The sequence below is a fragment of the Paroedura picta genome, chromosome 4, assembly GCF_049243985.1.
Source record: "Paroedura picta isolate Pp20150507F chromosome 4, Ppicta_v3.0, whole genome shotgun sequence".
Lineage (NCBI taxonomy): Eukaryota > Metazoa > Chordata > Lepidosauria > Squamata > Gekkonidae > Paroedura > Paroedura picta.
In genome coordinates, this window is record NC_135372.1 from 4,572,352 (window position 1) to 4,597,972 (window position 25,621).

At 50.5% G+C, this 25,621-nt stretch overlaps 1 protein-coding gene and 1 long non-coding RNA gene across 11 annotated transcripts in view; both read right to left on the reverse strand.

Moving 5' to 3' along the window:
• Nucleotides 1–5,573: 5,573 nt before the first annotated feature.
• Nucleotides 5,574–14,831, reverse strand: LOC143834800 (maestro heat-like repeat family member 5). Of its 10 annotated transcripts, none has more exons than XR_013229894.1 (6): nucleotides 13,147–14,829; nucleotides 11,924–12,028; nucleotides 11,283–11,418; nucleotides 9,216–9,334; nucleotides 6,719–6,848; nucleotides 5,574–6,160 (listed from the first exon to the last, which is right to left on the reverse strand). XR_013229894.1 is itself a non-coding variant. In XM_077331584.1 (6 exons), the coding sequence occupies exons 1-6, from the start codon at nucleotides 13,222–13,224 to the stop codon at nucleotides 6,074–6,076; spliced, it is 609 nt and encodes a 202-aa protein (XP_077187699.1). In that variant the 5' UTR covers nucleotides 13,225–14,831; the 3' UTR covers nucleotides 5,574–6,073. The 10 variants fall into 10 exon arrangements, 7 of the variants coding, with proteins under 7 accessions (XP_077187699.1, XP_077187700.1, XP_077187697.1 ...); XM_077331584.1 differs by having other exon boundaries at nucleotides 6,719–6,802; nucleotides 13,147–14,831; XR_013229896.1 differs by having other exon boundaries at nucleotides 6,098–6,160; nucleotides 6,719–6,880; nucleotides 13,147–14,825.
• Nucleotides 14,832–19,892: 5,061 nt separating this feature from the next.
• The window catches only part of LOC143834801 (uncharacterized), a 37,967-nt gene continuing 32,238 nt past the window's right edge, over nucleotides 19,893–25,621 (reverse strand). Inside the window, exon 2 of the long non-coding RNA XR_013229897.1 lies at nucleotides 19,893–21,727. This is a non-coding gene — a long non-coding RNA (uncharacterized LOC143834801). The remainder of the gene's footprint in view (nucleotides 21,728–25,621) is intronic.

A 25,621-nucleotide genomic window follows, 5' to 3' on the forward strand; every position in this document is an offset into this window, starting at 1 on the left:
GCAGGCCCTGCGGAACTGTTTAAGCTCCGTCAGGGCCCTGATCTCCTCTGGGAGCTCGTTCCACCAGGTAGGGGCCAGAACAAGAGAATGCTCTGTCCCTGGTCAAGACCAGACGGACTTCTTTAGGGCCAGGGATCCTTAGCTGATTGGAGGCAGTAGAACTGATTGGAGGCAGTCATATAGCAAATGCTAGTAGTGCTATTTCCGATTTCTCTATTATTACTATATAAGGTTATGAAATTCTATCTTGTACTGCATATGAGATAACCTTAAATACTGGTTGGCTAAGAAATTAATTTGTCATAGGATTACATCCATATAACATATGGGATATATACCTGCTAAGCATTGCTTAATGTTATGCAATGGTATCTTCTACTGCATATAACAGTAAACAATCGTAATACAAACAGGTCCAGGGCTTGTTGATGGGATTCTGCGGGGGTGGCTTATTGATTGAACTCTAAGGGGGTGGGGGGGAGCAGGGGCCCTTGGTCACTGTAGATTATGTCTGGTCTCGGCCAAATGCCCGGTGGAGGAGCTCCTTTTTGCAGGCCCTGCGGAACTGTTTAAGCTCCGTCAGGACCCTGATCTCCTCTAGGAGCTCGTTCCACCAGGTAGGGGCCAGAACAGAGAATGCTCTGGCCCTGGTCGAGACCAGACGGACTTCTTTAGGGCCAGGGATCCTTAGCTTATTGGAGGCAGTAGAGCGTAGAGCTCATTTGGGGGAATAGGCGGGGAGGCGGTCCCTCAGGAACACTGGGCCCTGACCGCATATGGCCTTGAAGGTAATTACCGGAACCTTTAGTCTGATTCGGAATTCAACTGGTAACCATTGCAGCTGATGGAGAATATGAAATATGAGTATGAAATTGTATCTTGTACTGAATATGAGATAACCTTAAATACTGGTTGGCTAAGAAAGTAATTTGTCATTGATTACATCCATATAACGTATGGGATATATACCTGCTAAGCATTGCTTAATGTTATGCAATTGTATCTTCTACTTCCTATGAGATAACAGTAAAGAGAAATTACTTTTTGTCATTGATTTCATTGATTTCATACAACGAATGGGATATATACCTGCTAAACGTTGCGCACTTGCACAGGACCTGGCCTGCTGATTCACATACCATGCATGCAAAAAACACCCTTTCGTTTAGACCAATGCGGTGTACAGAATATTTACAAAAGAACGACTCATAAACAACATAAACAATATCATGGGACTCCATCTGCAGCATATGATAAACCTGCGGGATATTTTCTGCTAACTATATAAAGTCATCAGAAGTAGTAAAGGTAAAATGAGTCCTTCTCATGTAAAACTTGTTTGCATTTCTGTGAATTATTGGTTAATATGAAAGGGTTTCTTTAGCATGCATCCCAGATCCTGTTCAAGTGCGCAACGTTTAGCAGGTATATTAATTATTCATTGTATGGATGTAATCAAAGACAAGAATTAATTTCTTGGCCAACCAGTATTTATGGTGTCTTTAGCTTAATGTTATGCAATGGTATCTTCTACTGCGTATAAGATAACAGTAAATAGAAATTACTTTTTATTTTACTCATTCATTCATTTATATTTATTTATTCATTCATTCATTCATTCATTCGTTCGTTCGTTCGTTCGTTCGTCCCTTTATTTATTTATTTATTTATTTATTTATTTATTTATTTATATATATATATTTATTTTATCATACTTCTATACCGCCCTCCCTGGAGGCTCAGGGCGGTTTACAACAGAGAACCATACATAAAAGGAGGTGCTTTTTGCAGGCCCTGCGGAACTGTTTAAGCTCCGTCAGGGCCCTGATCTCCTCTGGGAGCTCGTTCCACCAGGTAGGGGCCAGAACAAGAGAATGCTCTGTCCCTGGTCAAGACCAGACCGACTTCTTTAGGGCCAGGGATCCTTAGCTGATTGGAGGCAGTAGAACGTAGAGCTCATTTGGGGGCATAGGCGGGGAGGGGGTCCCTCAGGTACACTGGGCCGTGACCGCGTATGGCCTTTAGGGCCAGGTATCCATAGCTGATTGGAGGCAGTAGAGCGCACTTGTGAATGTTACATGTTATGGTCATATAGCAAATGCTAGTAGTGCTATTTACGATTTCTCTATTATTACTATATAAGGTTATGAAATTCTATCTTGTACTGCACTATAGGGCCAGGGATCCTTAGCTGATTGGAGGCAGTAGAGCGTAGAGCTCATTTGGGGGCCTAGGCGGGGAGGCGTTCCCTCAGGAACACTGGGCCCTGACTGCATATGGCCTTGAAGGTAATTACCAGAACCTTTAGTCTGTTTCGGAATTCAACTGATAACCATTGCAGCTGATGGAGAATATGAAATATGAGTATGAAATTCTATCATGTACTGAATATGAGATAACCTTAAATACTGGTTGGCTAAGAAATTAATTTGTCATAGGATTACATCCATATAATGTATATATATACCTGCTAAGCATTTCTTAACGTTATGCAATTGTATCTTCTACTGCCTATAACATTAAACAATCGTAATACAAACAGGTGCAGGGCTTGTTGATGGGATTCGGAGGGGGTGGCTTATTGATTGAAATCTAAGGCGTGGGGGTGGAGCAGGGGCCCTTGGTCACTGTAGATTACGTCTAGTCTCGGCCAAATGCCTGGTGGAGGAGCTCCTTTTTGCAGGCCCTGCAGAACTGTTTAAGCTCCGTCAGGGCCCTGATCTCCTCTGGGAGCTCGTAAAATGAGTCCCTCTCATGGAAAACTTTTTTGCATTTCTGTGACCATCTTTGTTAATACGAAAGGGTTTTGTTAGCATGCATGCCAGATCCTATTCAAGTGCGCAATGTTTAGAAGGTACATGATATATACCTGCTAAACGTTGCGCACTTGCACAGGACCTGGCCTGCTGATTCACATACCATGCATGCAAAAAACACCCTTTCGTTTAGACCAATGCGGTGTACAGAATATTTACAAAAGAACGACTCATAAACAACATAAACAATATCAAGGGACTCCATCTGCAGCATATGATAAACCTGCGGGATATTTTCTGCTAACTATATAAAGTCATCAGAAGTAGTAAAGGTAAAATGAGTCCTTCTCATGTAAAACTTATTTGCATTTCTGTGACCACCTTTGTTAATACAAAAGGGTTTTGTTAGCATGCATGCCATATCCTGTTCAAGTGTGCAACGTTTAGCAGGTATATTAACTATTCGTTGTATGGATGTAATCAAAGACATGAATTAATTTCTTGGCCAACCAGTATTTAAGGTGTCTTTAGCTTAATGTTATGCAATTGTATCTTCTACTGCCTATAACAGTAAGCAATTGTAATACAAACAGGTCCAGGGCTTGTTGACGGGATTCTGAAGGGGTAGCTTATTGATTGAGGGAGTGGGGGGGGAGCAGGGGCCCTTGGTCACTGTAGATTATGTCTGGTCTCGGCCAAATGCCTGGTGGAGCTCCTTTTTGCAGGCCCTGTGGAACTGTTTAAGCTCTGTCAGGGCCCTGATCTCCTCTGGGAGCTCGTAAAATGAGTCCTTCTCATGGAAAACTTTTTTGCATTTCTGTGACCACCTTTGTTAATACGAAAGGGTTTTGTTAGCATGCATGCCAGATCCTGTTCAAGTGCGCAATGTTTAGAAGGTACATTAACTATTCGTTGTATGAATGTAATCAATGACATAAATTAATCTCTTGGCCAACCAGTATTTAAGGTGTCTTTAGCATACAATAGCAGGTATATATCCCATTTTCTATGGATGTAATCAATGACATAAAGTAATTTCTTAGCCAACCAGTATTTAAGGTTATCTCATATGCAGTAGAAGACAGAATTTCATACTGTAACACTATATAACACTATATAATGATAATATAATATAATATGATAATAGAGTATTTGGAAATAGCACTAGTAGCTATAGGACCATTGTTATGGTATATGACCATTCATTAGTCAACGAGTATTTCAGGTTGATTGAGTTTCATAGTACTAATAATAGCAACAGAGAATTTGGAAATAGTCAAGGGACTCCATCTCCAGCATATGATAAACTTGCGGGATATTTTCTGATAACTATATGAAGTCATCAGAAGCCGTAAAGGTAAAATGAGACCTTCAAGTCCGTCAAGATTCTCCGGTGTGTCTTCCGACACGTGGACCTGGAGGAGTACGGGCCGCTCGGCATCAGCCTCATCCCACACATGCTCCAGTCCTTCGGCGAAGTAAGGCTGGAAGCAGGCAAGACCGTACCGTTGCCAGCTCCAGCTTCAGTAAGTTCCTGGAGATTGGAGGGTGGGTGGGGCAGAGGGAAGGTGGGGTTTGCAGAGGGACAGTAGAATACCAAAGTGTCCTTCCTCCAAAGCAGCCATTGGCTCCCAGGTAATCGACCTCTGTGGTCCAGAGAGCAGTTCTAATGCTGGGAGATCTCCAGGCACCACCTGGAGACTGGCAACCCTTGCAATAGCGATACTGGTCAGATAGCAGGATTAAAACGTTTCAGAGTCCGAGTAGTTCAGCAGTGGGATGGGCTTCCTCAGGAGGTGGGAGCTCCCCCCCCACTGGCCGTCTTCAAGCAGCGGCTGGACAGATCATTTTCCCGGATGCTTGAGGCTGATCCTGCATTGAGCAGAGGGGGTAGGACTAGATGACCTGCATGGCTCCTTCCTACTCTAGGATTCTAGGAGTAGTTCAGCAGTGGAATGGGCTTCCTCAGGAGGTGGGGAGCTCCCCTCCACTGGCCGTCTTCAAGCAGTGGCTGGACAGATCCTTCTCCTGGATGCTGGAGGCTGATCCTCCTGGGCAAAGCCCATCCTGGTCCTGTCCGTCCCTGTCCTGCGCACATGCGGATTGGCCCAGCCCCACTGGCACCCGCCTCCAGTTTGGTATAGTGGTTAGGAGTGCAGACTTCTAATCTGACATGCCAGGTTCGATTCTGCGCTCCCCCACATGCAACCAGCTGGGTGACCTTGGGCTCGCCACGGCACTGATAAAACTGTTCTGACTGAGCAGGAATATCAGGGCTCTCTCAGCCTCACCCACCCCACAGGGTGTCTGTTGTGGGGAGAGGAATGGGAAGGCAGCTGTAAGCCGCTTTGAGCCTCCTTCGGGTAGGGAAAAGCGGCATATAAGAACCAACTCTTCTTCTTCTTCTTCTTCTTCTTCCTCCAACAGCCCAACCAGCCAATTAGGCTGTATCTGCCAGCCAATCAGGATGTGTCTCCCACCCCAACTGTCGCCTCCAACTGTCACTTGCCTCCCTTTGCCCAGACCACAGAGGCAGCTGGCAGGGGGCTGGTCAGGGCTTTCCCTCGCCCCCCTCCCTCCAGGCCTGCTGGGAAGGACCCTCTGACAGCCCACCCAAAATAAGGAGGGGAGGGAGGCCTTTCCTTCTGAGGGCCACGCAGGGGAGTCTGTGGGGGTCCTGTGTTTTCCTTTTAGGGGGGGCTGACAGAGGGGGCCCCTTCTCACTTGAAATCCTGCTCTGGCTGGCCTCCCTGCTGGAGGGAAGAAGCAGCCAAGCCAGGGGAATTACTCTGCAGATATGAGGCCTGTAGACGAAACTGAATGCTTTTGCCTCCTGTTTCATCTGCACAACAACCCTGTGCAGTAGGCCTCAAGTCTTTCAACTCAACAACGGCCTGTGTGGAGACCTTAAATGTTTCTCCTCCTCCAGCCTGAAGATGGCAAGGGTTGAACCTTTTGCATAACCACTGAGATGATCGCTCCCGCATACGCTCTGGGGCACCACCAAGCCCTTCTCCACCAGAGAACTGCTGCCAAATCTCAGTCAATAACTCGATGGACTGTGGGTCTTGACCCTGGCCCCAATCCTCTCTCGTTGGTTTGACTCACAAGATACTCGCAGAGGTTGAGGCTGGCATCATTCTCAACTGCAGCGAAGTCTGTCCACTTCATGAACGGGGTACCGGTGGAGAGGACATCTGTCGAGACCTACAGAAGTGGACCCCTTAGAAGGTTGAACAACACTTTTTCAGGGGTCTTGGCAGGGCAAGCAGCTTAGCCGGGTAGGCACTATCCTCACAACAACCTTGCGGAGTAGATCAGGATAGAGCATTTGTCTGTCTGGAGCAGCGGAAAAGAGCGAGATCGGCATGGTGGGGCAAGTGGAAGAACTGAACCAAGAAACCCTGGGGAAAAAAACAGTTTATGTAAAATCAAGATGGATTGTACATAAATCCAAAGAACAATGGATCTTCATGCCATTGGTCAATTTCCGTTTAATTTCTGTGAAAGAACCCTTGCATCATTTCATGGTTCAGGGGTCACCACAACATGAGGAACTGTATCAGAGGGTCGTGGCATTAGGAAATTTGAGAACCACTGACCTACAGGACAAAAAAGCAGACAACAGAGTTAGCCAGGCCAGGATGCGGCCTCAGCAAGGGCAGCTCAGAAGGGACAAAGGGGGGGGGGGATGCAAAGATGCTTTTACAACCCTGCAGTGGAGGAATGGCTCTCTGGTCTCGGAGCTCAGCAGGGGAGGGGGAACCGGTCAAGGTCTGTCCAGCACCGGAAGCTGAAGAGGGTCAACCCCGGTTAGTCCATGGATGAGCCATATGAGTCATGATGCGAACAGATCTCCAGCCCCTTGTTCGCCCCACCACCTTGGAGAAGAATGTCTCCTCCCAGAGTGGATGAAACAGTGGGGCAGCCAAGCCCCCTCCATATCTAGGTCCAGCATTTACCTTTTCTTTGCTCGCAGTTCTCGGGATTTTGCTTTTGCCACCACTGCCTTGTTGCGATTCAGCTCTGCCTCCACTCTGCTCCATCTCCGCCGTGTTGTTTTAGAAGAAGAAAGAGACACTCCGTATTACTCTAGAATGGGAAAGTCCACAGCTTTTCCAACCCTGCGGGGGAAGAATGCCTCTCTGGTCTCTGAGCTCAGCAGGGGAGGGGGATCCAGTCAAGATCTGTCCCGCACCGGAAGCTGAAGGGGGTAGCTGGCACCTCCTGGGCCCGGCCGGTACCTGGAAGGGGTCCAGAGTCCTCCTGTCTTCCTTGGGTATTCTTTCCCCCTGTACAGGTGGTATTTATTTGAATGGTCCTGACGGGCAGCCAGGACAATGTGTTTGCCTCTTTCGCTGCCTCAGGAAGCTGTGGGCTCCTCTCCTGGCACCTGCATTTCCTCTGGCTGGCCCGGGTGCCTTGGCCCTGTATCAAGAGGGGCAGTACAAAGGGGCAGGGGGGGCCAGTCCTGCCGGGCTGGATCTCCTCGTCCAGGTGGGTGGTGAGGAGCGGCACCAATTACTGATGCTGGAGGAGGCGGCTTATTCGGTGTCTGCAGTTTTCCAGGAGCTGGGCAAGGGTGATGAGGGTGGCGGGGGGGGCGGGGGGACACTGACAATTCACAGTCAAATTGCACAGGGGATACCTTTACCCTTTTCACCTAATGACGGACAAGGTGCCCAAGGACAGGAGGGGGTGGACCACTCTGTCGGCGGCTTACAACTGCTTCCCTATGTCCACCCCTCAGGGGGGGATAATGGGGATTTTTATAACTTTTTAGTCGCTTTATGTCTTGAACTTGAATCCCCTAAGGGATTCAAATCAATCCCTACGCGAAAGTGTAGAGGAGGTTCGCCAAATAAGGAGATTCACGGAGAGGGCGGTCCTGGTTATGGAAACGCCAACCCGCCACAAACTAATGTAAATATGCCCCCCACCAACACCAACACCGCCACCACCCACTCCACCAACCCCCTCTCTGAATGCCGCCACCCAAACGTTTGTTTGAAAAATAAAGTTTATATTTTGCCTATGTCTCTGTGTACCCTACTTTAGAATTAGGAAGGCCAAAAGTGGCCTTTCTAGTGATTGTGTTTTTTCTGGTTCTGTTGTGTGGGTATTGAGGCGGCTGAGGGTTTTTCTTGGACCTGCTGCTCACCCCGGCTATTCATGGCGACACCGAGCGGGATGGAAGAGCAACGAGACCAAGCAGGAGCCTTGCAGCACCGTGAGGGGGAACTAACTTTTGTCCAGCCGTCCTGGACAAGAGATGATTTTGTCAGAGGCCCACTGGCCTTTGCAGGAGCCACCCACAGATAAAGGGGGGCAGATTCTCATAGTTGCCTCTCCAGTATAGCAGCTTAAATATGTGATCTGAATCTTAGATTCGGGTCCAGTAACTGGCTCTCTCTCAGATATCCAATAACCTGTGACTCTTGAAGTCTCCAGGGATGGCCAGACTGACTCTCCAGATGTCCATGGACTACAACTCCCATGAACCCCTGTGAGGGAATTTCAGTCCATGGACATCTGGAGAGCCACAGTTTGGCCACGCCATAGACCCAGAAAATCTCGTTCATTACTAAGGTTCTACTGGACTTGAATTGACCTCTTCTACAGCAGAACAACATGGCAACGCTCCTGAAATGATCGGAACAGCCAATCTGAAGATTTTTCAGGTCTGTAGCATGGATGTCCCTATGAATGAATGACCTCCAAAATTCCTATAGTAATAGTAGGCAGGAGTTCTGGCCCTGCTGGTGGACCTCCCGAAGGCCCCTGGGTTCTGGCCCCTGTGAGACCCCGAGTGTTGGACTGACTCGTCCCCTGGCCTGATCCAACAGGGCTTCTCTTTTGTTATTCCTGGCCATGGCTGGCCTGGTCTCATGAGACCTCTGAAACTCAAGCCTTGGCTAACACGTGGATGGGAGACCACAAAGAAGAATTCCGGGGTGGTGAAGCAGAGGCAGGAAACCACCTGTGAATTTTGGGCTTTTGAAATCCTGTGGGGGAAGGGGGGGGCAAAAGCTGGCTACACAAACTGCACCTTCAAAGAATTAACCTGGACATTCAAACTGAGCATGACTGGGGGAAGTTCCTCTAGCACTCTCTTCCAGAGATGGACTTTTCCCAGACATGCTCAGTTTGAATGGCTTCCCATGGATGTTCTGCTAAAAACACAGCCCAGATTCCAAACTCCAAGGGAAATCTGCCACGTGGCCTTCTGGATTGCGGGAGAAGAAAAGGCCTGGGAGGGAGATTATTTTTAGGATTATTCTATTAGTATTATTACATTTATAGTCTGCCTTCCTCCTGGGACTCAAGGCAGATGACATGATCATACCCCATTAAACCCCAAGGTGACTAAAAAGACCCTCTTACCACCCCACAGTTATCAAACAAAGGGTTCGCCCAAGAGGACAGAGGACTCTGACCTTCGGCGGTCTCGGGAAGTACCTTGGCCACTTTAGAGGCATCGTTATGAAAGACGGAATGGCTGGAAATGAAAAGATCTTCTCGCTCCCATTTCACGATATTCCCCTTCTTGTTCTTGGGTCTCTTCTCTATCTCCTTAACTAATCAGAATGTATCGGGAGGGAAAAGACAGCGTTAGTTTCTTCCCCATCCGCCGGCTGTTCCCCACTTCAGGCAGCCCGCCTGGGCCCCATCTGCAAAAGCTAGATGATGTGCTTTCAATGCCCTTTTGAAGAATTGAGCTGCAAAAGCACACTGAAAGTGCATTATCCAGTGTGTGCAGAATGGGCCACTGGTCCCTACTGCCGCTTTTGCATTATATCTTGCCGTTTCCACACTGTGGGTGCCCTGAGGAGGGGGGGAGACCCTACCTTAGAAAAGTTTAGGAAGCCCTGAAAGGCCAATTTATTTACTCGGGGGGGGGGTTAATGGGATATACATAGCAGGTATTTGGGGATTGGGGACTTTACTTGGTTGGGTTTCAGTTGTGAAGAACACCCCAGAAGGCAGAGATGGAATTCAGCGAGATCAGAACATTCCGGGAAAGAGGGCAGGTGAGAACGAGATGCAATTCCATGAGGAGGAGTGCAGAGTTCTCCCTTTGGTTCCCAAAAAGGGAGCCAAGCACTCTGGGTCGGAGAGACACTTCAGGGAAGCAGGGTATGTGAATGAGATCTTGGGGCACTTGGGGACGGGAAGCTAAAGACAAGCAGACAGGGTGATGCGGCGGTAAAGGAGGCAAAGGCAGCCTTGGGCTGTATGAAAAGAGGCATCACATCAAAATCGCAAGATGTCCTAGTCCCATCATATATCCCACATTGATTAGACTGCTCCTGGAATCCCATGTCCAGTTCTGGAGGGCCCACTCCAGAAAGGACGTGGACAAAATGGAGACGGTGAAGAGGAGATGACCAAGCCTTGTGAGGAAAGGTCTGGGGAAAAGGAGGTGGAGAGGGGACAGGATGGCTCTCTTAAAGTATCGCAAAGGTTGTCATTTGGAGGAGGGCAGGGAACAGTTCCTGGTGATGGCAGAGGATAGGACCCACAGTCATGGATTTAAACTATGAGTAAAAAGGTACAGGCTACAGATCAGGGAATCTTTCTTTACAGTCTGAGTACTTCAGCAGTGGGATGGGCTGCCTGAGGAGGTGGGAGCTCCCCCTCATTGGCCGTCTTCAAGCACGGGCTGGACAGATCCTTCTCCTGGATGCTTGAGGCTGATCCTGCACTGAGCAGGGGGTGGACTAGATGGCCCTCATGGCCCCTTCCCACTCTAGGATTCTAGGAGTCTAGTTCAGCAGTGGAAGGGGCTGCCTAAGGAGGTGGGGAGCTCCCCCTCACTGGCCGTCTTCAAGCACGGGCTGGACAGATCCTTCTCCTGGATGCTTGAGGCTGATCCTGCACTGAGCAGGGGGTGGACTAGATGGCCTGCATGGTCCCTTCCCACTCTAGGATTCTAGGAGTCTAGTTCAGTAGTGGAAGGGGCTGCCTAAGGAGGTGGGGAGCTCCCCCTCACTGGTTGTCTTCAAGCAGTGGTTTGACAGATCCTTATCCCGGATGCTTGGGGCTGATCCAACTCTATGATACTACGCTGCAATGATTTTACAATTACAATTCCTTAGCTGCCCTGAGGAATTGGGAAAAGGAGATCTTTTAATTTATATATATATATATTTGTATATATATGAATTGGGAGGGGGATTCATCACACATAGGGAGGGTTCTGTGGGGGGGGGGTGCCCTCCGATCCTGCTAGAAGGGGCAAAATCCACAAGCATCTGTTGGCCAGGATGAGGCCATTTTTGTCTCACCAGGAGACAGAAAAGAGTCGGGTAGTTTTGTTGCCCATCAGTTGTCTGCTGCTGGAAACTTTAATTCAAACTACATTTCATCTGGACCCTGAGGACTTCATGGGATTTTAATAGTGCTGCGACCCCCCCCCCCCCCGAGTCTGCCAGGAGAGGACGGAATCAGCATTTCAACAGTAAACAAATAAATAAAGATGAGCTTTGAGCTGGTGGTTTTCAGATTTCCCAGCATGCCCCTCACCCATTTTGCTCATGGTCAGGTGGTGGAGGTGGTACATCGCTTCGGCCGCCTGCAGGCCGATCTCCTTCACGCTGTCCATGGTCCGCATGCCCAACACTGCCACCAGCTGGCCAAGCAAGGAAAATTCCTCCGAGACCTGAAAGGGAGAGGGAGGTGGGAAGGGGCCCCCAGGAAGCCTGCTGTGCTTTCCTTCTACAGGGCCCAAGGCTGCCTCACTGGCCCAGAGAGAAGACTCGCCCCCCCCACTTCCCCCTCAAAGGGGAAACACCATGGACCCCCACTTCTTCTCCTGCAGCTGACGCATTTGGACTGGGAGCATTTGGACTGGGAGGCATCACTGTTGCAGCAGCACCTGAAACACTCAACAGCATTGCCGTCAGGTCAGGAGATTTCATGAGACACTGCTTGTTTGTTCAGAGGTCTCGCACAACCAGTGGGGGTCCATTAGTCCAGCCTCCTGTCTCACACGGGGCCGCCAGTTCCTGTGGCAGGCCCGCAACAGAGCCCAGAGGCTATGGCCTCCATAAGAACATCAGGAGAGCCCTGCTGGAGCTGCTTCGGGGGATCCAACAAGATGCCCAGCATTTCAGTAACGGGATGTACCCCTTTGGACGGGCTCTTCCACTCCCAAGGATGCTCACGTCAAAATCGAGGTGTTCGGCGGCCAACTTCAGCACATGACTGGTGCTCCTCACGGCTCTTTCCAGCTCGTGGGGCATCTCCGATTCCATCCAGCCGTTGGTGTGCTGTGAAGAAAGAACACGCTGGAGACAGAAAGCAAAACCAGAACCACCAAAGTCTCCGTTCAAGGACCACTCACAGAATGGCCAGTTTGGAAAGGACAACGTTTGAGCCCAGTGGCACCCTGAAGATGCACAGAGAGAATTCTGGGGGTCTAAAGTGGAAGGATGGCTCCTCGCCAGAGAGCAGAGATGAATTCCCCTGGCAAAAATGGGTGTTTGGCGTGGGCTCCACGGCATCGTATCCCTCGGAGGTCCCCGTCCTCCCCAGCTCTCCCCTCCCATTGAGTGGTCCTCCTTTCTCGATGGGCTGGTCCTCTCCCCACTGGAGAGCTCCTCCACTCCTGCTGAGGCTGGCTTGTTCCTCGCTCTGGGCAGGCCTTGCTCACGTCAAAATCTGAGCTCCCTCAGATTGCCTCTGAGCTCCCTCCCTCCTAGAGAAGGCTTCCTCAACCCGGGTTTCATGGAACAGCCCTGGAAGGGTTTTCTGAAGGGGTGGGATGAATTTTGTACACATAATTTAAATTTGTTAAACATTTCCTCAAGTGATATGGCCACAGATGGTCATGCCAGTCTGCTCCCCCCTCCCACAATGGCCAATAATGGGCCCGGAGGGGATGGGGAGGGGTGGGCCCCCGAGTGGGCGTGTCCACAGCTCTGCTTCCCAACCATATTCTGCACGATCGCACCCCTCCTGGGGTTTGTCGAAGCCCGAAGGATGTTTCAGGGCTCTCTCAATGGTTAGAAAGTAGAGAAAGGCTGATCTAGAGTTTCTCTCCTGACCTCCAGGGAGCAGAGAACAGCTCACCCCAAGAAAACAGCCACTTTGGGAGGTGGCCTTGATGGATGTTCCTCTCCTTGGGCTCTGCCCAGGGAATCCCCAAGTAGGCCACCTAAGCAGCTCCCTAAAGGCCATGCATGCCGGCTCTATGCCATTGAATCGATGCTTTAAGCTGGGCCTGCATGGAGCAGGGGGTTGGACTAGACGCTTGTCCGGCCCCTTCCAACTCTGTGGTTCAATCTTGGATTAAACAGGGGCTTGGACTATATGGCCTGGGTGGCCCCTTCCCACTCTATGATACTATGCTTTTATTAGGCCTTAGAGTAGTTACTAGTTCCCTTACTATCAATATTTCTTGAAGTCCATCCATGTTGGGCATCTCGGACAGGAGGCTCGTGAGCATTGAATTGCACGCACTCATCGTCTACTGGTAGAAGTCCTAAAGGGAGAGAAGAAAACGCCGTTAGCATGAGCCAAGGCACGGAGAAGATCAGTCTGCCAGACATGGCCAGGGCTGGTGAAAGCAGGGCTTCTATTCCAGTGGAATATCCAGACACATTTGCAAGCAGGACAAGCCCAAGGGTGAGCCTCCGGGACACAGCTCTCACATGCCAAATGGCCGTCATTCCTGAGGAGTGTGGGGAGAACAGGGACCTCAGTGGGGCCCAAGGCCACCCAGTCCCCCCTCCAAAGCCGCCCTTTCCTCTGGGGGACTGATCTCTGCAGTCTGGAGATGAGCTGCAATTCTGGGGGATCCCCAGACCCCACTTGGAGGCTGGCATACTCTCTGCTAGCCCTAAAGGGAGAGAGAAAAGGAGAGGGGGGGACAATAAAAGGAGAATAACCAGGCAACAATGTGTGGGGTCCAAGAAGATGTCTACGTAGATACCGTTGAGAAACCAGAGGACCCTGTTCCTCTCTCCAGAGAGAGGGCAGGGGATGGGTCCACTTTGCCACCCCCTGGGGCCCCGAACCTCGGGTCCTGGTCAGGGGAGAGTTCTTGGCATTGGGAAGAAGGGTACAGGGACAGATTGGCAGCTTCAACTGAGCCCTTTCCCACCAGTTCTGCTGGCATCTCCGGGCTGGGAATGAGTTCCTGCAAAATGGCCATTGGACCCAGGCTGCAAAAACAGTCCCCCTTGGGGCCCGGCATTCCAGGGAGAGGGTGGGAGAATCGAGAAACAGCAGCTGGGATGTTTGCTGGGGGGAGGTGCAAAATTCGAGGAGGGGAACAATGATGTCCAAAAGAACAAACAGCTTTCAAAGGGGAGGAGATCAATTCATGGAGAAGTCTGTCAATGACTGCGAGCTATTGTGACTAAAGGGATCCTCCACATTCAGGGGCACTAATCCTCTGAATTCCAGGGCCAGGAGGCAAACTCAGGCGCAGGCCTGGTCCTTGTCGCTGGCCCTCCCTACGAAGGAACTGGTTGGCTGCTGTGTGAGCCAGGATGCTGGACTGGATGGGCGGCTGGCCTTATCCAGGAGGGCTCTACTTGGGGTACTTGTGGATTGTAAACTCAACATGAGCAGGCAGTGTGATGCAGCGGTAAAAAAGGCAAATGCCATTTTGGGCTGCATCACATCAAAATCACAAGATGTCGTAGTCCCATTGTATACGGCACTGGTCAGACCATACCTGGAGTACTGTGTGCAGTTCTGGAGGCCTCACTTCAAGAAGGACGTACATAAAATTGAAAGGGTACAGAGGAGAGCGACGAGGATGATCTGGGGCCAAGGGACCAAGCCCTATGAAGATAGGTTGAGGGACTTGGGAATGTTCAGCCTGGAGAAAAGGAGGTTGAGAGGGGACATGATAGCCCTCTTTAAGCATTTGAAAGGTTGTCACTTGGAGGAGGGCAGGATGCTGTTTCTGTTGGCTGCAGAGGAGAGGACACGCAGTAATGGGTTTAAACTTCAAGTACAACGATATAGGCTAGATATCAGGAAAAAAAATTTCACAGTCAGAGTAATTCAGCAGTGGAATAGGCTGCCTAAGGAGGTGGTGAGCTCCCCCTCACTGGCAGTCTTCAAGCAAAGGTTGGATACACACTTTTCTTGGATGCTTTAGGATGCTTAGGGCTGATCCTGTGTTGAGCAGGGGGTTGGACTAGATGGCCTGTATGGCCCCTTCCAACTCTATGATTCTATGATTCTGTTTTTACGAGTCAGCAGCTAAAACAGTAGAAAGAAGATGCAGCAGGACAGGAGAAAGTTTAGGGACAAAATCCTGGATAATGTGGTGACCCTCTGCTGATGGTTGCCAACTCCAGAGGGGGAAAGTCCTGGGGATCCCCTTCCAAAACCTCACCCCCCCCCAGGCTCCACCTCCAAACCTATACAAAATTCCCAATCCATAAATTGGCAACGCTAGACTTGACTGTGACTCTCTTCTGCAATACTGAGGCCGTTTTGCCAGCACAAAAAGGCAGGGAATGAGGTTAGGCATCTCTAAGAAGAAGCCAACCAGCATCTTGGGCTGAGGTGGAGGTTGCTGCTGAAGCGACTTTTTAAGAAGTGTGCAAAACCGACCAAATTCCCAGGGGCCAATCAGAAGCCCAGTTGGGCTACAGGACCATGAGCCCTTGGTGGGCGCCCAGTAGACTGCTCCCAGGGTGCCTGCAAAAACCACACTGGGGGTCCGTGCCCTGAAACCACAGGCATGGGTCAGGCCTTTGTGTCCAATTGCAAGGAGATGAGTCCCATCCCACCTGCCCTGTCTCTGAATCTGAACTCAGTTCCTGGTCAAGAGACCCTGTTTTTCAGTTTTGACCCCCTGGACAGGGAGGGGGAGGCACCTGAGTTTGCATTGGGTGCGTAGGGCTGCCTGCTTTCAGCTTGGTCATTTTGAGAGCTGGTAAAGAATACACCTTCCTGATGGTCTTGCTCACCAAGTTGGATCTGACCTCACAGTCCAGCACAGGCTTCAAGAGACTGCAAATAAAACAGACAGTGGTGGAGCTGGTGGTGGAGAAATATTAGGACACCACCACCCCGCCAAGGATGCACACATCTTCCCCCTAGAAGTCGATTCAACAGAATCAGCTCTGAATGTTTTATTATCAAACAGCAGAACAGATGCCAAATCTGAGGGGTCCCAGTTAAAGAGAAGAAGAAGAAGAAGAAGAAGTAGAGCTAATTTTAAATATCCCACTCTTCACCACCCCAAGCAGTACCGAAGTGGGACCGTTCCCTTCCTCTCCCACTACAGACACCCTGGGAGGTTGGTGAGACTGAGAGTCCTCTGACAGGACTGCTCCGCAGAAACCGCCCTAAGAGAACTGTGTTGGAATGGCAATCAGCAAGTGATTTGGTGAAGTCAGCCCTGTGGGGCTGTTGTTCAGCAGTGTAAGCAGCTCACTAGTGACACCTAATGATCACTGTGAGGTTGCAGGGAATTCTGAGGGCCATTGGCTATTTGGTTGCCGTTTGTGAAATCGCTACTTTAAGTAGCGAAAATTGCCCGTAACGCACAGCTGCGGTTTTTGCGGAATTTGGCACTTTCACTTCCTGTCAGTTTCGTTACCCACAGGGTTCCGGTCTCCGTCTTATCGCCACAAAGGAGGTCCCTTTTTAGCGCTTCTGGCCTCCTGTGGCCGGCAATCAAACTGCAGGGACACCTTTGACCTCCACCCAGAAGCCGAAATAGTTGGGGTTCCCCTTTTTTTTAAAAAAAACCCCGAAAACCCCGTAGCAACGAATCATCGTTAAATCATTGGCACCGTTGGAACTGGTTTTCCATTGTTTTCTATGAACTAGAGGTTGATGCATTGATATGTTTGATTGGTGAATCCCCGCCCACAGTACACGCCCACAGATTACCTGTTTATATGCACCTAGGCAGACACGTGGTCGGCCTCACTCTTGTGTTTGCCTAGCCTCCTGGCCGCCGCACAGGTTAACGTTGCAATGGAGAGGATTATTTTTAAATTGCTGGGTCAGTTGCTTGCGGTAGTCCAGCGTATCCATACCACCGTGTCGCAGAGGAGGTCTGTTTACGAGGACTACTGACAACGTGTTGCCAGAAGGATGACCACCAGTAGAAAACGATCTCTACGGGCACGCATGGCGGCTAAGAAACGCTGGCAAGCTATGGCAGAGGTCCGGTTCCCCAGACAGTTCTGGGTGGACGAAAGATCCGCTGACTGGTGGGAAAATTTTGTGTGGTCTTGCTGGGATGATGACCACTGGATTGCCAACTTCAGAATGTCGAGGGGAACATTTTTTGAAATCGTGGAGGCTCTCCGTGGCCGCATGGAAAGGCAAGTAACTGGCATGCGGCGCCCTGTTCCAGTGGGAAAAAGGGTGGCAGCCGCCTTGTGGTACTTGGCCACCCCGCAGTACTTCCGGACAGTTGCCCAGCAATTCGGATTAGGAGTCTCAACGGTTGGCGAGATCCTGCTGGAGTTCTGCCTCGCCATGGAGGCTGAATTGTACAGCAAAGTGGTGTGCCTCAGAGACCGGCTTGGAGCGGTGAGTGTCCTTCTATCTCCTTTGCCCTTTAAATTTTTTTTCTTGTTTGACAGGTGAGCAACAAATACGCAATGCACCCCACGCTAACATGCCATGGTTTCTATTCTTTTCTTTCCCTTATTTCAGAGTATGGATGGGTTTTCCAGGCTTGGATTTCCGCATTGTTTTGCAGCCGTCGATGGAAGCCACATCCCTATCCGTGCACCCGAGGGAAGCATAAAGGAGTACGGGAACAGGAAGGACTTTTGTTCTGTTCTCCTGCAAGGAACTGTGGACTTCTCCAGACGGTTTATAGATGCCGAGGTGGGGTGGAGTGGGAGGAGGCATGATGCCCTTGTTTTCAGGGAATCGAACTTCAGGAAAACCATGGACGAAGGGGTCTTTGTTCCCGGCAACCCCACCGCCACCATTGAGGGCGTGCGTGTACCGGCATTGGTGCTCGGGGATGGAGTCTACCCCTTACGCCGCTGGCTCATGACTCCCTATAAGCGGCCAAGGACAAACGTGCAGAGCTACTACAACCTCAGGCACTCCCGGGCAAGGAATGTTGTGGAGTGTGCCTTTGGCCATTTGAAGTCTCGGTTCCGTTGCTTGATGTCACGACTCCATGTGCATATAGACAATGTGACTCCGTTGGTCATCACATGTGTCATTTTGCACAACATCTGCGAGGACAAGGGACATAACATCCCCTTCCCTGTGGCTGAACCAGAACCTGTAGTCCTTGAGGATACAGCAGACATCCCTGAAGCCAGGAAAAAAAGGATCTATGCGGAGGGGTGCAAGGTTCGGGACGCTATAGCCAGTCACCTTTACAGAAATAGGAGACGTGTTTGATCGTTTTTTCTACTCCGGTGTTAAATAAAGTTTCATGTTCTTTGTTCAACCTTGTCTTGTGTGGTTTGTCTATTTAGCCAGCAAAAAACCGGCAATTCTCTGGTCCAAAAGCACTTTGACAGACCTAAATGCTAACTCCCCGCTGAAATTGACAAACACAATACGGAAGCGCTGAACAGGGAAAGTTTGGGGAGGCGGGTAGCCAGGAAGTATTGGCGACCCCTGTCAAACTGGAGGATCAAGCCACTTATGTTCCAAGGAATAATTTCATTGGTGGGCAGCTTTGATACATTTAAAATTTAGGGGGCTGCACTCATCCAGTGCAGCTAAAAGAGCCTCTTGTGGCGCAGAGTGGTAAGGCAGCCGTCTGAAAGCTTTGCCTATGAGGCTGGGAGTTCAATCCCAGCAGCCGGCTCAAGGTCGACTCAGCCTTCCATCCTTCCGAGGTCGGTAAAATGAGTACCCAGCTTGCTGGGGGGTAAACGGTAATGACTGGGAAGGGCACTGACAAACCACCCCGTATTGAGTCTGCCATGAAAACGCTGGAGGGCGTCACCCCAAGGGTCAGACATGACTTGGTGCTTGCACAGGGGATACCTTTACCTTTAGTGCAGCTAAATGCCTCTCAACAACCTCTTTGTCCATGTCAACCTGCCATCTCTAGATGTGCCTAAACCCTTTGACCTGTGGGAAAAAACAGATGTAAAATAGGCACTGAGACTTTCTGCTTTCTCTGCATCCTCCGTTAGAGTTTGTCCATCCGCACCCAACAGTGGGCCTATTGCCTCCTTTACTTTATGTATGCTCCTCACATAACTTAAAAATATTTCCTTGTTACAGTGGCCAATCTTAGCTCACCCTCCTGGCCAATCTTAGCTCACTCTCAGCTTTGGCCTTTCTGATGATTGGTCTACAGTGCCTAGTAACCTGTAGGTACTCTTCTTTAGAGCTCTGTCCTTCCCTCCATTTCCTGAACATCTCCCTTTTCTTTCTTAGTTCCTCTTGAAGTTCTCTGTTCATCCAAATAGGCTTCTTAGAGCTCCTGCAGTGTTTTGGTCTTTCTGGGATAGTCATTGATTGAGCATGCAATAGCTCTTGTTTGAGTAGCGCCCACCCTTCACATACTCCCTTCCCTTCCAGCATTCTCGTCCAAATAGATGGGGAAGAAATGGAGATAGTGACAGATTTTATTTTCCTGGGCTCCAAGATCACTGCAGATGGGGACTGCAGCAAAGAAATTAAAAGACACTTGCTACTGGGGAGGAAAGCTATGGCAAATCTAGATAGCATCCTAAAAAGTAGAGACATCACCCTGCCAACAAAAGTGTTTCTAGTCAAGGCTATGCAATGTATGGCTGTGAAAGTTGGACCATAAGGAAGGCTGAGTGTCAAAGAATTGAGGGTTTTGAACTCTGGTGCTGGAGAAGACTCTTCTTGTGGGTCCCTTGGACTGCAAGGTAAACAAACCGGTCAGTCCTAGAGGAGATCAGCCCTGACTGCTCCTTAGAAGGCCAGATCCTGAAGATGAAACCCAAATACTTTGGCCACCTCATGAGAAGGAAGGACACCCTGGAGAAGAGCCTAATGCTGGGAGCGATTGAGGGCAAACGAAGAAGGGGACAACAGAGAATGGGGATGGCTGGATGGAGTCACTGAAGCAGTTGGTGCAAACTTAAATGGACTCCGGGGAATGGTAGAGGACAGGAAGGCCTGGAGGATCATTGTCCATGGGGTCACGATGGGTCGGACACGACTTCGCACCTAACAACAACAAATATACACGATTTAGGAGTATTTTATTATAAAATAGAATACTTAATGATTTCAGGATTATATCCTTTTCAGGTATTGAAGCAGATTATAGCTTTATGTATAATTTCTTTCAATGTTAAATTTTGAGCATTTATGTCAAAGAACAACCACTGAGGAAAATCCCCTTTGATATCTGAAACCCGTTCTGGTTGGAAATAGCAATACTGGCTTTCGCTATATAACCGTAATTGTTCTCGTGTAAAACTTGTTTGCATTTCTGTAACCACCTTGGTTTACACGAAAGGGTGTCTTTAGCATGCATGCCAGCTCCTGTTCAAGTACACAAAGTTTAGCAGGTATATTAACTATTCGTTGTATGGATGTAATCAAAGACATAAATTAATTTCTTGGCCAACCAGTATTTAAGGTGTCTTTAGCATACATCCCAATAGCAGGTATATAGCCCATTTTTGTATGGATGTAATCAATGACATAAAGTAATTTCTTAGCCAACCAGTATTTAAGGTTATCTCATATGCAGTAGAAGACAGAATTTCATAAAACTATATAGTAATAATGGAGTATTTGGAAATAGCACTAGTAACTTTTGCGATATGACCATAATAGTTAAATATGTTACATTGTTGAAGTCCTAAGAAACTATCTTGTAATGTAATAGGGCTTGTGCTGGTTTTAAGAAACAATACCAAGAGACTCCATCTGCAGCATATGATAAGCTTGCGGGATATTTTCTGCTAACTATATGAAAGCATACAAAGAAATAAAAGTATAATGAGTCGTTCTTTTGTGAATGTTGTTTACATTTCGGTACGCTGCCTTGGTTTACACGAAAGGGTGTCTTTAGCATGCATGCTTATATGAATGTGCAGGACAGGTCCTGTTCAAGTGAGCAACGCTTAGCAGGAATATATCCCATTCGTTGTATGGATGTAATCAATGAGATAAAGTAATTTCTTAGCCAATAAGTATTCACGGTTATCTCATAGGCAATAGAAGATAGAATTTCATAACATTAAGCAACGCTGAACAGCTTTTATTAACCTCAACAAATTATCCAACATTGTGTTGGCCAGCAAGGGGAGAGGGAGTCTGACCCTGGCCCTCAGGCCTATTTTTTATCCCAAACACCCCACAGCTGCCTGAAGACCCTGACCAGAATCCCCGTGGATCTCCAGGGCTCCTTGCTGTGGGGTTTCTGACCCATAGAGTGGATGCCAGTGATGCCTCAGGAGGCATAGACCTCCCTTGGCCCATCACAGGTCATCCACCCTCTGGATCCTGTTGAGCTACCCAGCCGGGTAAGCTTAACCCCCATTTTACCCCTCAATCCTGAGGCGGCAACACCTTCGGGGAGTCTCTTATTGCTTCTAGACCCCCTGACCCATCTTCAGGCTCCATCCCCTTGCACTCCCCGCCACCAGAGGAGGGACCGCCATCCCTACTCCCGCCACCACCACCTTGAGTCCATTCTTGAACTCTGGCCCATATACTAGACAACCATAAGTCCACCCCCCAATTGGACAAGTGAATCCCGTCAGCCCTATACAAAGCAGAAATATTTTTATCAATGTCCCCATGGACCACTACCAAGCCACCAAGGTCCTTCATCAGGGATGCCACAGCCGCATTAATTTTTCGCAGCCAACGGTTCACACTGTTCACGTTCCTTGCTTCACGCCAGGCTCGCCGCTCCACCATCTGGGACCATATCAGAACTGTATTAGGCCATCTCTGCCGCAACGCCTCCAGATCACTCAGCATTCTCCGCTTCAGGTGAAATCGGCTTTCAGCAGGTAGGTCATTATCCCCAAGGTGTATCACCGGCACGCCTGGGAAGCTCCCTGAAACAAGCCACAGGTTAATGTTTTGCCTTGCCCGGCTATACGTACGCACGATATACCCGGGACTTCCATGTCTCTAGCCCCATGATCTGTTCAGGGGATGCCCCATCCGTATAAACCTGGGTGGCGGCCCCAATTCGAAAGGAATGCGTGCCATACCACCCCGGGTCCTGCCCAACCCTTCTCAGGCTAGCTTGTAAGATGGCCACAAACTGAAAACGAGATAAGCAGGACCCATCTGCATAGATAAACAAGTAGCCCGGCACAGGAGGTCGTCTTGCCAAGAAGGCCTCTAGGCAGGCCACGGGGCACGGCACGGTACCTGCCAGTCTAGATACACACAATAATGCCCGTCGCCCCCTCTGGTCAGTCTTTGACCGTCGTATCCAAATCTGGGCACCCCTCCTCCCCACTGTCACGTCCTCTCTCCCTAGGGAAACCGTTGAGGAGGGTGCCCTGGTCGGTGCCAGGAACTCACTGGAGTGCAGTGCCCCAAAGTAAGCCAATGTGAATGCTGAAGCTGCTAGCGTGGCCTCATACGAGTCATAACCCCCAGCTGGTCCACCAACCGTTTGAGCAAATGCCATGTAATGGGCCTTCTACCATCAGTGCACTTGGGGTCCCCCCTTTTCCAGCCTTCCACTGCCCTGCGGACCAGAAAGGAAGAACCCGGGTCCCACGACCCCCACAGCTTGCTAAAAAAGGAAAGTCCCGCCAGGTGGACTCGCATAGTGCCGGGTGACCTCCCCAGCTGCCGAAGTGATCCAAGTGCTCCCTGGAGTATCAGCTGTCTCCAAGGCTCCACAGCTCTCTTGGAAACTCGTCTGGGGACCGGCTGGCCTCTGGCGCCAACTGGAAAAATTTGTCTTTCTGCAATCGGGAGAGGGCACCCGCCAGCTCATTCTGCACATCAGCCACATGCTTAGCCTTAAACGAAATGTTATGAACTAGGCAATCAAGGACTAGGCGGCAAACCAGCCCCATAACCCTAGCAGAGGTTGATGACTGCCTGTTGACCACTTCCACGACTGCCTGGTTGTCGCACCAGAATTGGACCTTTCTGTTGGAAAAACGACCTTTCCACAATGCCACTGCTACTACTATCGGAAATAACTCCAGAAAGGTGAGGTCCCGCCTCACCTCCAGGCCCCAATGCTCTGGCCACTTTTCGGCACACCATCGGTTGGCAAAAAACACCCCAAAGCCCTGGCTGCCAGCCGCATCTGAATGCACCTGGAGTGCCTCGCCAAGTGCCAATGGGGACTGCCAGATAGAAACCCCATTGTACTGTCGCAGGAAGACCTGCCACACCCTAAGGTCCTCCTTTATGGCCCTTGTTACCCTGATGTGGTGTCTGGGGCCCCGCACTCCAACCGTGGACCTAGCTAGCCGGGCACAAAAGGCCCGGCCTGGAGCCACTACCCTGCAGGCGAAATTGAGATGGCCCAACAGAGCCTGCACCTCCCTCAAAGTGCTCTTAGTCTTGCCCAGCATGTCCTCCAAGAGGCCCCTGAGCGCACACAGCTTATCATCCGGCAACCGCAACGTGCCCGCCACAGAATCCAATTGGATCCCCAGAAAGGTAAGCAACGTAGCCGGGCCCTCCGTTTTTTCCGGCGCCAATGGGACCCCTAGGTCTTGGGCAACCTCCTGAAAGACCTGCAGCCATTCCTGGCACTCCTGGGCTCCAGCCGCCCCCACAAAAAGAAAATTATCTAGGTAATGGGTCGCGGCTTGAAAACCCCCTTTTTCCTTAGCTGCCCATTCCAGGAATGTGCTAAATGCTTCAAATACATCGCGAGTAATGGAGCACCCCATTGGCATCGCCTTATCGACGTACCAGCTCCCCTGTAATTTGAACCCCAGCAAACAACAATCCCGTGGGTTCCCTGGCAGCAGGTGAAATGCTGACTGAACATCGCAGTTGGCCATCATTGCTCCCGGCCCACATGAGCGCACAATGGCCACCGCATAGTCGAATGAGGCGTATCTCACCGAACACAACTCTGGAGCTATGTGGTCATTTACAGAGGACCCCCTGGGGTAGGACAGGTAGTGGATCAACCTGTATTGCCCCTCCGCCCGTTTAGGGACCACTCCCAACGGCGAAATCCTCAGGTTTGGCATGGGGGGTGAACTATAAGGGCCTGCTATCCTGCCTGCCCCCATTTCCTTCTCCAGTTTGTTCCTCACCACATCAGGCATTTCCTTGGCTGACCTCAAGTTGTCACAGTCCGTTGCCACCCTTTGTCCCATGTATGGGATGCTAAAACCCTTGGAAAACCAGGGTTTTCAGCAGATACAGCAGATACACTGCTGCCCGCCAATCGGGGTAAGTGGCTAGTATGCGTTCCAGAGCACTTACCCTTACAGGGGTCGGGGCGAGGCTCAGCAGCTCAGCTGACGGTGTCTCAGGCGGATTTGCCGGTGGCTGAAGGCCCTCCTGAAACCCATCCCCCATCCTTCTATAAGGAGGATTGGGCCACTCGAAAGGGCTGCTGGGCACTACCCCCTTTCATGCATGATTGCCCTGTGTGTGCCCCCCCGCACACCTCACAGATGTGGGCGGATTTGCCCTGCTGGCACTTACATTCAATCCCAACAGGCCAGGGGAAAGCTTCTTTTTAGCGGGGCAGCCCGTCTTTCTCTCTCCTTCCTCTGTCGGATGCTAGGACCAACCTTCATGATCCAGGAATCCTGATGCTTAAGATCCCAGCAGGCATCTGGATTATATGAAGCTAGCTCCCTGAACTCCTTATCATAGTCCATAGCTGCTTCCTCCCCACTGAACTCGCAGGCTTCTAGGACATGACAGAGGTAGCAGGCAAAATGCCAGCCCTCTCCGGATAAGCCCTCTCCGGATAAGCGCCATATATTCAGCAAACCCCCTTAGCCAGTTTACAAAGGTTTTCTTGCATCGTCCCACTTCCTGTCACCTTTTCTTGCCCATGTCCCTGCCTTTTCCTGTTTTTATGAAAGAAAAAAGGTCAACATAGTAACCATCTAAAGCCTTGTCCCTCAGTTTTCGGGGCAAATGAATGCCAGGAGGTGCATCGGTGTTCCTGCTGTGCAGCCAGGCTGGCAGCCCGGGTATAAAGGCCCCCGTTAACCAATATTTGTCATCACTGTGGGCATCCCCACTGTCCTCCCCTGAAGTGGACTCACCAGAGTGGCTTTCCTTTGTCCTTCGGCTGCTGCGCCTCTCTCGGGATCTGCTTGCAGGCACAGATTAACTGCTTGACCCTCGACTGTCCCCTCCAGGCTCCTCCATCGACCTGCTAAGGCTGCTGGACGAACTCCTTGCTCTGTGAGAGCCTGAGATTTGAGACATGGCTCTCACATAGCCCTGCCAGAAGGCGGCCTGCTCCCCCCTGGGGTCATCAAGGCCCTGCAATACGCTGTCCACCCCTGCACAATCCGGCGACTCCTGATGGGCCCTCCCCAGGGGAGAGGCTCCACGCTCCCATGACTTGGGTGCCTTTTGCTGCCGTGGCCTGCTCCTAGACCGTGCCATCCCCCCTGTGCTGTGGAGGCCCACTGGCCTTGCTCCCAGATCGAGTATGGAGTCCGCAGGAACCTTGGGCGGGAACCTTGGGACTTTCCCCCCTCGGGAAGTGGACTGCCCCCCCTGATGGGTAGCCCTGGCACCCTCTCCCTTGGGCTACGTGCCCTTCCTTGCCTGCTGCCACCCCCGTCGTGGCTCTCCTGTGGCCTCAGGCCCCCTGCTGGCTCCTGCGATCCGCAGAGCTCCTGCACCCCGGCCCGACACTCAGGTACAGCCACGGCCCATGCGGTACAGCCACGGTACAGCCACGGCCCATGCACTAGCCCTTCGGCCGCCCCTCCTGCAGGGCTCTTCGCCCGAGTTCCTCACCTCCCTCCCGAGTTCCTCCT

Bases quoted from the DNA above. Each gene is read 5' to 3' on its own strand.
- LOC143834800 (XM_077331582.1), bottom strand. From the start codon at position 13,224: ATGAGTGCGTGCAATTCAATGCTCACGAGCCTCCTGTCCGAGATGCCC. The intron at 11,419-11,923 runs GTGAGCATCCTT...TCTCCCTTTCAG, and splicing joins CCGAACACCTCGATTTTGAC to GTCTCGGAGGAATTTTCCTT. The intron at 9,335-11,282 runs GTGAGGGGCATG...CATTCTGATTAG, and splicing joins CCTGACCATGAGCAAAATGG to TTAAGGAGATAGAGAAGAGA.